At 35.8% G+C, this 13,088-nt stretch overlaps 1 protein-coding gene across 4 annotated transcripts in view; it reads right to left on the minus strand.

Annotated features, from left to right (window-relative positions):
* The window catches only part of TCF4 (transcription factor 4), a 428,077-nt gene that overhangs the window by 357,379 nt on the left and 57,610 nt on the right, over window positions 1-13,088 (minus strand). For 2 of the 4 annotated variants that reach the window (XM_011949128.1, XM_011949120.1), the window contains exon 2: window positions 10,547-10,619. In XM_011949128.1, coding sequence (XP_011804518.1) covers window positions 10,547-10,619 — 73 coding nt within the window. Of the gene's footprint in view, window positions 1-10,546; window positions 10,620-11,074; window positions 11,374-12,262; window positions 12,355-13,088 lie in introns of those variants that run through there. The other 2 variants (XM_011949109.1, XM_011949137.1) reach the window with 2 other exon arrangements.

The following is a 13,088-nucleotide window of genomic DNA, read 5'->3' on the forward strand; positions in this document are numbered from 1 at the left end:
GATTACAGGTGCCTGCCACCACGCCCAGCTAATTTTTGTATTTTTAGTAGAGATGGGTTTTCTATTAAATAATTAAATCATGTTGGCCAGGCTGGTCTCAAACTCCCGACTTCAAATGATCCGCCTGCCTCGGCCTCCCAAAGTGCTGCGATTACAGGCATGAGCCACCCAGCCTGGCCAACATCATTTATTTTAAAAGTACCTTATTGGAATTATTGTAGAACTTTTATTTAACAACTGCAACATCATGTCCCAATGCCAAACCTGAAATTTGTTGTTCTTTGTAGCACCATAATTTCTAGCACTGTAACTTGTATCTTGATTCTCAAAAAAAAAACTTTTACTGAATGAATGAATGGACGAATGAATGTGCAAATAAGTAAATTAAAGGTAACAATTCCTAAAAATTCTATCCTAACTCCAGTGAAATACACTTACACTGAAAAAATAATAACATGGCATGCATTCATCCACTTTCACTTTTCTGAAGCTTTCCACTTCCTTTAAGCAATCAAGCCTCAAACAGTTATGGACTATCTCTCATCTTATTCAACTCTACCAAAATTACTAAGGATTAAAGTGTAGAATTCCCTTACAAGTGGGACACTACAAATGTACACCCCATATAAAAGAGAAATCATTCCAAATGAGCCGGAAAAAGAATAATATGATGTTAATAAAATCAGGGGAAAATTAGATGTCAGAAGAAAATTAATCTTGCAGTTAGAAGTAACTAGATTGAAGAATCACAGTGGCCATAAGAGAACAGAAAAGCATTCAATGGTTTGGGGCATCAGTTAGTGGACAATGATGTACAAGAGGGCACATAACAAAGAACAATTATTCAAACAAGCATTAAAACTGACATCGTTGTATCTCTTTTCAAACTTACAAACTGGGTTATGTATGAAATTGTATAGTCAACCTGGAAATATTATTACCACCTGCTTACCAAAGCTTTGCGTTTCAGGTTGCAGGGTTGCAAAATATTTCCAATATAAATCCCTTACTTTTTGAAAAGTGAAGACAAAGGTTGAGGAATTCATAGGCTCTTAATGGTAATCTTTTACACGAGTCTAGAATATCCTCTTTGTCATAAAAAAAAACTTTTTTACTCTATACCAAACACAGTTATTCATTAATAAATTCTTCCTAAGCCAATATCAACTATCAATTGAATTTTTGGCTTCACTATGGAAATTAGACACACATGCTACATTAAAATACTTGCAGGTCACAGAGAGAAAGACACTTTAATCTGAATTCAACAATATTTGGGGGAAGGGATGGTATACACATACACACACACATGTATTTTTCTATTTGTGATGTACTTCTGGTCAGTTTCATTCAAAGGTATACCTGGCCACTCCACAATGTTTTTACAAATATTACATTAGTTTTTGCTAAGATCACAATATCTCCAGAAAATTTTTAAACACATTTCTCAATATATAATATGGCAACAATAACTATCACATTTCCCTTCCAGCTTTTGACCAAACAATGTGACACTGGTCATGGTGATGCCGGTGATGATAATAAAAATATAATGATGAATTTTTGCAATCGTAAAATGTTTTAAATACAGCAGTATTCCTTTTTTAAAACATGTGAAAACCCCTCTTGAATTGTACTGGTGAGTTTCGATTTTGTTTAGTTTTAAGATGCAGGCTTTAAGGTCCTACCACTTCCTCAATATGAAACAGCTACTTACCAGCAAACATTGCAAAAGAATCTAGATTTCCAGAATTTGGCTACATGAACAATTTTCTCCAAAGCAGCCTCATTTGGCTCAAGAAAGTTTCCATTGCTGAGTGATAGAGTCGGAAGAATTTTGGGAACTGGGGACACAAAAACTTCGATTTCTACCCCGACACTACCATTAAAAACATATACTTTTGGATGGAACTGGATTATAATCTGTAACACCCCCCAATGAAATGCAAACTCAGTAAAGAAAATAAACAGCAACCAAGACAGGAGTTTTTGCCAGGAAATCATCCCATGTGTCTAGACCAGAGCTGACTCCACTACAGAGCCAAGAAACTTCTCTCTGGGAGATCTCTTTAATCTACCCTTTCCAGTTTCTTTCATCTGTGCTTGGTTTGCAGTGATCCTGATATGCATGCTCAGTCTCACTACCTACTTGTCAAAATTCTACCATTCCTTTAAGGATTAGAATTGAGTTTTCCTTGAACCCTTGGTTATTAATTTCGCCATGAAAGAAGTAAGTTTTCATTTCTCTAAACTCCCACATTATTGTGTCTTCTCAATGCTAGATGTTAATTACATTCTTACTTTTCTATTTTCTCCTGTTAGAAGAAGCTTGTCCAACCCACAGTCTAACACAAATTCGGAAACTTTCTTAAAACATGAGGGTTTTTTGCAAATTTTTTTCCAGCTCATCAACTATCATTAGTGTATTTTTTGTGTGTCCCAAGACAATTCTTCTAATGTAGCCCAGGGAAGCCAAAAGATTGGACACTCCTGTGTTAGAGTATATGCCCTCTGAGAGAAGATGTCTCTTCCATAAAGCCCTCTATGTCCTCTAATTGCTAACATGGAGATATGAGCTTAGCAGGTACTAAAAAATATATGTATTAGATGATCCATCAATCAGAATTAGACTAGATAGATAAAAAGCTGGCTAGCTAGACGCAAACAACATCCCATCTCCATTCCCAACATATTAAAACCCGAGGGACAAACTGAAGCTATGCTACCAGTCTCCAGAAAATAATATAAATAAAGATACTTTTCTAACCATTCATTATCAATTTTTACTCATCTTAAGTGAGTATCAAAGCAATCACTGACAAGGTATGCCAATTTGCATGTTTTTTATGGCTTGCTCTTCAGCATTGTACACCCCGTACGAAAACTGGATTGTCCAGAGTTTCAATAAGCTGCATAGATGCTAGGTCTTTTTGCACTTTACCAGTCCTGTAAAGACCCTGTACTTAAGTCTTCACATGGGAAATTTGAGATTAGAAACCTTCCATTTGGATGCCTTGAAATTCAGCTAAGTACCCCTCAAAAGAATGTTTAAATGAATGGAAGATTAAAGCACAGCAGAACATTCTAAGGGGTATCCTGTAATGGGGCTTTGTCAGCACCTTCTCTGTTTTTATTGAGCAAGTGGTCTTTTCCCAAGGAGCAGAAAGTTTATATGCCAACCATCAGTCCAGTTTAACTATTTGAAGTTTAAAATGTCAGAGAAAAAAAGTTTGTAATGGAAATGCTGACAGGCCATGAAGTAAAGAGGCACCAGCAGGTGCTGCTGTAACCCAGGGTCATAATTCAATCAAGCTAGATTTTGACGTCATCTGTTACAGAAAAAAGCCAAATGGTTTATGAACAGCACCAGAACCCCCAAGATTAAATTACAGCCCTGATATTTAATCATGGGTCTTACTTTGTTATTTTTAATAACACAATACATTTTAACAGTTATTTGTCAACTGCCTTGGCCAAATTAGAACACGTGATGACAAGTGGGCTGGATGACAACTTCCATCTTTCACAATCTCAGTTTTTAATAATTTTTTTCAGAAATGGTAGATTATACACATTTTCCCCTTCTTAAGAAATATACAGTTGGTACCATCGAATTGAGTCCAAGCCTTAATTAAAAGCAGCATGAGGTCTTTGACCAGAGGGTCAGGACATGTGTATTTGTGTCCTATTACAGCCAATAACCAACTGCATGATTTGGGCAAAAGACTTTTAACCCTCCCAAGCCTTTGCTACTTACCTAAAAAATAATAGAGCATCTCTAAAGTGTCTTGTAAATGTAAATTTCCATAAATTATTCACTTGAAAAACAAAACTGTGTCATTACTTTGGGATTCCCTGAGAATTTGAATGCGAATTTTTTATAGCAGAAAAGTTGATGGATTTTGTATTTCAGCTAAAATTACTCGGATCAAAGAGGCATTCTAGCACAGGAGAATTTATAAACTAACATTTTTAGAGGCAATGTCAGCATCAGCAAGTGAAACAGGTTCTTTAAAAAGTAACATACAAATACGGCTGCACAAATACTGCTGCACGTGTGAAGGGGTGTTTGCAAAACAAATCAATAAAGGCACATCCAACAATGGATTGCAGTTAATAAACGACATATAGTAATTACCACCAATGCCAGTCTAGAAAGTCATTCATTAAATGTTAATTGTCACACAAAAGTACAAAAGCATCCATTTGAACAATCAATCGTGTGGCTGCACCTTTAAATAAAACACTTTCTTACAGCCCTGAAATTCATCCACATAAACTGATTTTAAACACACCTGGGTATTTGATATGCTGATTAACTGGGCCCTTATTTATCTTTGAAATGAAAGTAAACATGACAACCTTTTCAACATTTTCACTATTCCTGAAAGTCTAATATAAATATATATATTTAACTATATATAATTTATAAAAAAGTGTTAATCTTCTCCAAAGATTAAATTATTATTTCTCTTACATCTCTCTCCTAAGCATTAGGAGAGATATGGGTCAAAAGTATCCACATAAAACCCAGGCGCATACCTTATTCCTAGTCAACTGGCTCATGAATGTACAAAATGGATAGCTCACATATAAGCTAATAAACCTGGTGGTCAGTTGTGAAAATTTTATCCAGAGTAATAACAAACCAGTAACAAAAATAACATTTTAAAAAACCTATAACCTATTTTACATTTTCTAATACTTAGCACTATCTAATTAACTTGGAAGAACACCTGGCCATAAAAAATACCTCATAAAATACAAAAAAAAATAATAATAAAGAAAGGGCAGATTTTTCTGTTCCTACTTAGCTTCACTTGCACGCTATGTCTGTATAAAATCTGACTTATTCAACATACGTATAGATTCTAAAGATTTGGCCAAGAACATTTTGGTTTCAGACTTGTAAACTGAAGAACATTTCAAAACACACCATGTTCCTTATTAGGCAACTTAAGATCTGTTATCTTGGCTTATGGGAACAGATCTAAATAGCATCATAATACTAAACGTTGAAAATCACAGGCCTGGGGCCACCAGGACTCAACTCTATGACTTGGACGAGGTTGCAAACTTCCAATATAAAATGTAGTTTACCATTAGGAGTAAATGTTTGATCTTTAAAGCTTACAAAATTACTTTGTTTATCATAGCAGATGAAAGCAAAAAGGAATAATTTTAAGCTCAAAACAAAACTGTTTATATGACAGTCTTTACTGCTCCATGATTCTAAGCATTTAAGACAGATTCGAGCAATTAACAGCATAAACTTTCATTACATAGTTCTATTATATATGTTTATGTGACTTGGCTGTTCATCTGTTATTTAAGTGATTTCCTCATTACAATAGTAGGGTAAGGATAATTTGCTGATGCTGTCAAAAATGTTAAGCATTTCAGTTTCAACAGTTCTTGGATCCCCATGCTTGTTTAATGCATTTTATTTACTTAAGTCAGTGTCAAATAGAGTACTGCTTCTGCCTTCTGAATTTAGAAAATGTAACATTTTAAGCACATGTCTGGTAACAGACATATCAAACCTTCAAAACTGCTTATTTTAGTGATGCAGATAGAATTTAGGTTATTGTTCTTGAATATTAGGTTTCAAAGATCTAACAACAAACTGCAAAACTTTTTTATATTTAAAGACAAGAGATCCTTATTTTTTACATATTAATACATCAGGCTTGGTTACCTCAAATTCTGAATTGATTAGTTACATAAAAACATGTTTTCATTGGCATCCATGTAGACTATCAACTTACAATAGAATGAAAGCACAACTTTTTAAATATCTACTGTATTTTCTTGGTAAAACTAATAAAGATAGGTGAAAGACATATTTAGTCACATTGAAATCTGTCATAAATTAGAAGGGTAGCTTATTTGGGTACAAAGGCAAGAAAAACAATGGGTATGGTTTACATCATTACATTAAGTATGTTTTTTAAAATGCTATCTACCCTACAGATCATGGATAGTATTTCATGCCAAACCTCAATATCACATTGTTTGCCTATATAATCTTGAAAAAATGAGCTGTCTGACGTGTGTGTGTGTGTGTGTGTGTAGAACTCAGGACTTGGAGCTAGACAAACCTGAGGTTAAAACCTAATTTCATTATTGGCTACCTTAAGATCAAGTTGTTTAACATCTCTCTGTTTCCTCAGCTATGAATAGAGAATAGTAGTAATCCTTGGATCTCACTAGGTTCTTGTGAGGATTTAAAAAATACAACAGGTATAAGGTACACAGCGCACCTCTCCAACACACTGAGAAGCACTATGACATGCTCACCCACACTATTATTTTACCCAACATCATGCAAAACAGTCACAGGGAAGACCAGGCAAAAGAGAATAATCAATAATCCAAAATTCAGCTCCAAACCTAAAGAAGTTTTCAGAAAGCACATGCACATACAGAAGCATTTATATGCACAACTATCAGCACACTAATCCTCATGCCCCATTACGCAGTACAAATGACAGAAAGACAGCAGTGAGACCACGATTATTTCCAATAAAGGATTTGCAGGGCTATAGAGAATTAGCAAATAAAAACTTGTTTTTTAAAATAACAAATAAAAAAGCACAGTTTGGAACTCCTTATCTTGGGCCTCAGTTTTCTTTGCCTGTAATAATGAAGGCACTGGGCAACATTTCTAAAGGGTTTCTATGCCCAAAATTCTATGATTCTAACATAATGGGTTTAATGCCACTGTACTTCTTTTAACCTGTTAAATTACTCTGCCCTTTACAAAAAGCCACAGCTCCCTTATGAATCATACCATTTACGATTAAGGGTGTTTTCACTCACTTATATACACACACACAATATTAAGCAGCTCTCAACAAATACCTTTAAGGGGAAACCAATTTTTTTTTCATGCCATCACTATGAACTCAAAATTAATTCAGGATGTGACCATGTGAATTTTCTGTACCATACAAAACTACCCACCGGATTGATTTTTTTCCACCTCAATGAATTCACTAAATTGGCATATCATTTTTGTGTCATTTGGATATAGGTTAGTTAACTTACGTAAATTTCAGGCAATACTTTTCTCTTCCAAAAATGACCCACTACAGAGATGTGGTGTGTTTTAATGCTGCTCTGGTTCAAACACTCGTTCATTTGACAATTGTTTCACAATACCTGAACACCTCAGTAAAACTAAACAATTACAGGGGAAAAAGCTCAACTTTTAAACTAAAGGAGAAAGATGTAGTATCTGTCATAGACCCCCAGTAAATACATGTAACAGATGTGACCAGGCCTGATCTAACAAGTTCTTTAAAATACATCATTTTAGTGGCCCAACTTTAAAATGACTGTTTCAAAAGATGCCAAAGCTAGTATGTTTATCTTTTCCTCACAGGAGTCAAAGGTAACCAAATAAACTGCCCTTTTGCTATATCAGAAAATTAAGCCCATACTCATCAATAACTTATAGACTGTTTACATGATTTTCTTTTTTTGGTAACTTAGGCATCCTGCTTTTCAATGAGAATAACTTTCCAATCATCCAAGCATGTGGATGCTTTTAGTTTGTTTTAAGATCAATGATATAACGGATATTAAATCCTTTGGTTTAAGTTACCATATAGGTTACAACTATTTCTTAAAAATAATTCCAGAGCCCACCAATTTTCCCTGTTAAGGTCATCGAAGCTCTGAACCATCATGGCTGAATTGTTTTAGTGCTTTCTGCTGAACACCTGCAAACATCAAACAAAAACTGCTAGTCCTTTCCTGGGTTGACAAAAGCCTTTCATGTGAAAAATGCTCCCTGGGAATGTCAGGCTGTAGCTCAGGTTACATTCCATTCTCCCTAGCAGCCTCACCATTTCTGAAGGTGGTAGAAAAAACCATGTTTGTGAAATGAAAGATTAAAGGGAATATGGCCACACTTTATTTTTATTCTCACATTGCAAATCACTATGGAGCATCCTGTATTAATGGAATCAAAAGCTATTGGGAACTCTAAGCATGAATTATTGCCATGCCTCACTTTGAAAAACTTAACTGATTTTTCAAATAGGAACAGTTTACTTACAGTTGAGATCTTTTTTTTCCTAAATCCAAGTTTCAAAGCAACCCATGAAAGGGACATCTGAGTCCACTCAAGACAATGGATATTAACTTGAAGTAAATTGAGAAAATTATTTCTCTCTCCAAAGTTTCCTAGTTGATCCTACCAATTAAAGGGCAAAATGCAGCCTTCATGATTTTTAAAATGTGTTACGCTTTTTAAAAAGATTTAACTCTTTTAAGTGGAAATACAACCTGTTTTCATAACTAATAGCCCTGTGTTCAAATATATCTTGATAGAAGAAAACTGAACACTCCAATCTGTACCCTATATATTATAATCACCATCATACTACATGAAATTAATACCCTGCATTCTCAATCAGACAGCCAGAATAAAAGAGACTACATTTTTTACCCTTACAAGTAAACATTTGGAACTGAAAACACCACTTCTGGTACAACGTAACTTAAAGTTCCACACCTTCAAAAAAATCACTGTGTATGCATTAGAAGTAGTATAACATAACTTACTAAGAGTGAAGTCTCTCTCCAGGTTTGCATGCATGAACGTGTGTGTGTGTGTGTGTGTGTGTGTGTGTGTGAGAGACTGTCTTAAGAACTGTATGTGTTGATACATGATCACTTACCAAAATGCATTAATACATATTCAACTTATAGAGCCTGTACTCTCTATAAACATTTAAACATCACAACAAGAACTTTACTTAAATGTGAACATAGAAAATGGATCAGACATACAGTTGTCTTTTTAAATGTAACACAATCTCATATTTCTAAACACCTTACTTTATTAAATGATATCTAAAGTAACATACTTATTATAAATGCATGTTTTCACAACACTGCAAACTAGTTTTTTAGCACTGACTTTAAAAGTAGTCTATCTCTGTGCCTGACATAAGCTACTTTTAGATTTAAACTGAATACACATTTTTAAGTTAAGTCATAAACAAATACTGTCAAAGATAGTTACAGTTTTGATCTTGTCTAACATGAAAAATTAATTTGCCCACAAAAGATACTTGTCCTTACCTTTACGTCAAACATGCATATTCATATTTTCCATCTTAAAAGTTGCACAGAGGATACTACACAGAAATTTAAAGATATAATACTAATATAAAAACTGTCCCAAGTCCCCAAGTGGAAAACATAACAAGGTCCAGGATAGTAAAACACAAACATATTGTCTGTCAATGGTCCTTTTAATCAATGTGTATCAAAAAACTAAAATAAAAATACAACAGGCATCTCACATTTTTTAAAACAAGTTACAGACACACAAATTCCCTAAACTTAGGCGGGCAATAGAAGGGGTAGGAACTTATTTGGAAATGAACAACTTTTAAAAGTCATTAGTTTTATAAAAATATAACAATTACACAAATCACATAAGCAAACAAACTTCTTTCATTGCTATAGCACCAAACGAATATTAAGAGATGTTAAATTATATTCATAGTTGACAGACAATTCCACTGGCATCTCACAGCTAAAAAACGTCAACATTTACCAGTCTGACTTAAGAACAGTACTCGGCCTAATGTACTGTTATATACCATTGCCAGAACTCCTAAAATACTACAGCTGCTTAACAAGCATAAATGGATTAAAGCCTCAGACTTAAAGGACAGCAGGCAACGATGTATAACTTTTTCTTATTTGAAATTCATTGGATTAAAAAAATACATTTTAAATGAATATTTTCACTCTGCACTTTTAATAAGAGATATTCAAATAGCCCTGTAATAAACCCCTCCTTACATGCCAGATAATCACTGTGCACAGATTCCTTTGTGAATAGTGCTAGCGTCTTTTTTAAGCATCACCCAAAGATCTTTCATTTATAAAACGTAAAAGTCCTTCCAGATTTGCAACTTTAAATACAGTACAAATTCACTGCCCAAGTAAATCATTAGGGAAAAGAAACAGCTAAAGCATCAATAAGGGCATCTTAAATATAAGTGAATTCATATTTAGCCTCTAAGATTAGCAAGAGGCTATTTACAGCTATGGTTTACTACATAGCATTCATTTGCAGAATTAAGTGTTCATTTCTTTAAAAGGGTTAATTGTGTACAGTACCTAATAAATGATATTATTTACAAGGGATTTTACCATTTTATGAATGTTAGAGATTTTTTTCCCCTTATTTTCAAATAGGAAACAGTAATTTATTCCCCAGATTAACACTGGTCTTATCTTCATGTGTTTGATTACAACTGCATTAGAAAATTGCTTTTAAATTAAGCGATGGAATTTTGAGAGAGTTTCCTTGACTTAAAAAAAAAGACCTAATTTTAATTGCACAAGATAACATTTTGTGTAAGATATACCACTGATGGGTAATGCAATAACCATATGATTATAGGCTAAAATTCAATGACTTTTTCAGAACACTTCAACAGAGCCAGAAACATATAATTGAGTAAATAAACAGCCAAAAACATTTAACTTCACACTAAGAAAAGAATTTACATACTTGAGCCAGTAAAATGTCCACTTGCCAAAGAAGTTGGTCCATTTTTCCCACTGCTTACAGGAGGTGAAAACATCTAAAAGAAACGAAGAAATATTACAGTTGAAAATAAGACATTTGTGCCTTCAGAGCTCCTCAAAGATCTTTCATACTGTTACCAAACAGCTTAGAGTTTATGCTAAGGGTTTATTTAGTAAAATACATCACCATCCAACTTAAAACTAAAAGACAAACAACATTCCAAATCCCACCCCCAGCCCCCATTATCACTGTGTTCTTTCTTTTTCCTCAGGTTCATTAGATGGCCAAGCAGAACTACTACATTTGGAACCAACAGAGTCCCCATAATGTTATCAAGATTCAGGTTGGAGGCCAGCAGCCTCTCTAGAAAAACACTAGTTTCACCAAGGAGAAGAAAAAAGTTGTTTGTTTTATATTGGAAACCTTGGCCATAAACGTGGCAATGTCCATTTCCATCTCGTATAGGATTTGCCTGTCATACGTGAACCCAAATAAAAATAAAAGTGCCACCTGCACTAAATTCTCATTTCGTCTCTAACAGGAGAGCAATTGGAAGCAAGACTCTCTCTCTCTCTCTCTCTCACTCTCACTCTCTCTCACTCCCTCTCTCTCCAGCATTTATTTCGACCCTAATTGGTTTCCCTCTTCTTCGACGTATCTAGTGGATAATGCACACCTTCCCTGAGTCAGAGCCTGCAAAAAGCAAAGGAACGAATGGAGAAAGTGCAACAAGCAGAAAGGGGGCTGCAAAGCTGCCTGCCTAGGGCTACGTTTCCTGGCAAAACTTCCGAAAGCCATTTCTCCAAAAGAAGGTCTAGAAGAGGAGGAGGAGGAGGAGAAGGAAGAGGAGGAGGAGGAGCAGCAGCAGCAGCAGCAGCAGCAGCAGGAAAGAGCCCCACTTGGAAGGCGGTTTGGATTTTGTGTGTTTTGTGGATTCTTTTTATTTTGCTTTACAAATGCATCTTACACCAAACTCATCTAGCATTAAAAATGAATTCATTCTTCTGACACGTCTGGGACTTGGTTTAGGAAAGGGAAGCAGAGGGATGGAGAAGGACCAAGTACAGCCGTAAAACTCTACAAGTGTGTTAAGTTCCGCTTTGTGCTGATGCCACGACTACGAAATTTACCAAAACAGTCCAAAAGGTTCTAAAGAATGTATGCTCAGCATATCCACACTAGTTTTAAGAATCCTAGGAAAAGATGTAACTAGGAGGTAAGATGTAACTAACAGGTCCTACTAATCCAAAGCATCATCAGCTTAAAACTTTAAAGAGACAACTGAGTCTCCTATTTTCTATTTGCCATTTCCAAAAACAATAAATAAAAGGAAGAGTAGTGTGCAAAGTATCAGTAGTCTCAATGTTCAGACATGGCCAAGTTTTAGGGGTGGTTTACAGTTTTAGGGGTGTCTATTTTGGCTTTCCACTGGGGTGAGATTCCACTATTTGGGGTAATTAGTGGGTAGGGAATTGAAGGCCAGTAATACAACTCAAAAAAACAAAAAGCCTGAATCTTCCATCACACCCCAAAATTATAGTTAAAAACTTGTCAAAAAGACCTTCATATTTACCAAGGGTTCAGTCAATTAAAAATTATTACTGTCCTTTGGATTCCTACTGGTTTCTAGCTGAAGTGTTTGGGTTTTTGTTTTGTTTTTTTTCACAGCTGTTGTTAGTTTCCACCGTTCTTTCTTACCGCACTGAAATCCAGTAAATCACTCAGCTCTTTGTCCGTCCCTAAGGCAGCCATTCGCTGTTGGTGATGCATTTTAGCAAAATCACACAAACCTAGAAACATGGAAATAACCGCAATCAGAAAATCCAGTCCCAATCCTTGGAGAAAACACAATCGGATTTTTGGAGACTGGGGGGTTGGGGGTAGGGACGTGGGGGCGGGTGGGATTAAGGTGGAAAGGAGGAAGGGATGGGAGACTTGTTGTTGGGTTGGGTTTGGTTTTGTTTTTTTAAGATGGAATAGGCAGCAATAGCAAAAAAAAAAAAAAAAAAAAAAAAAAAAGCGATATTGTATTTCCAAAGAGACGATCAAACTGGTAACATTCACTGTAAAACCAAATCCGGGAAAGAAAAAAAAAAAAAAAAGCCGCTCTTCAGCGCATCATTTTATGCAACAGGAGGTAGAGCGAGAAATGAATGGATCACAGAGAAAAGAGAAACTACTGAGAACGATCCGGTCTCAACTTTCCCCCCACCCTGCACCCCACCCCCCTCGCACACTCACACTCGCACACGCACACGCACACACACTCGCACACACCACTCCCCTCCGCTTTTCAAAGTAGCTATCAAGAAATTAAAGATGAGCGTCTCTGGAGTGAAAACACGTCCAAAGGGGGAGGGGTGGGGTGACAGGGTGGGGGGGAGTGGAGTGGAGGGTCGGGTCCTGTAATTGTCCAGCACCCTAATTTGTGAAAGAAAGGGGTTATAAAAATTAAAGTCAGGCCCCTGGCAAAGTCCTCGGTCCCTCCGAGGGGGTATCGCGGGGAGGGGCGGGGGGGCCGGCG

This window comes from Colobus angolensis, unplaced genomic scaffold (genome assembly GCF_000951035.1).
Source record: "Colobus angolensis palliatus isolate OR3802 unplaced genomic scaffold, Cang.pa_1.0 Scaffold108, whole genome shotgun sequence".
NCBI lineage: Eukaryota > Metazoa > Chordata > Mammalia > Primates > Cercopithecidae > Colobus > Colobus angolensis.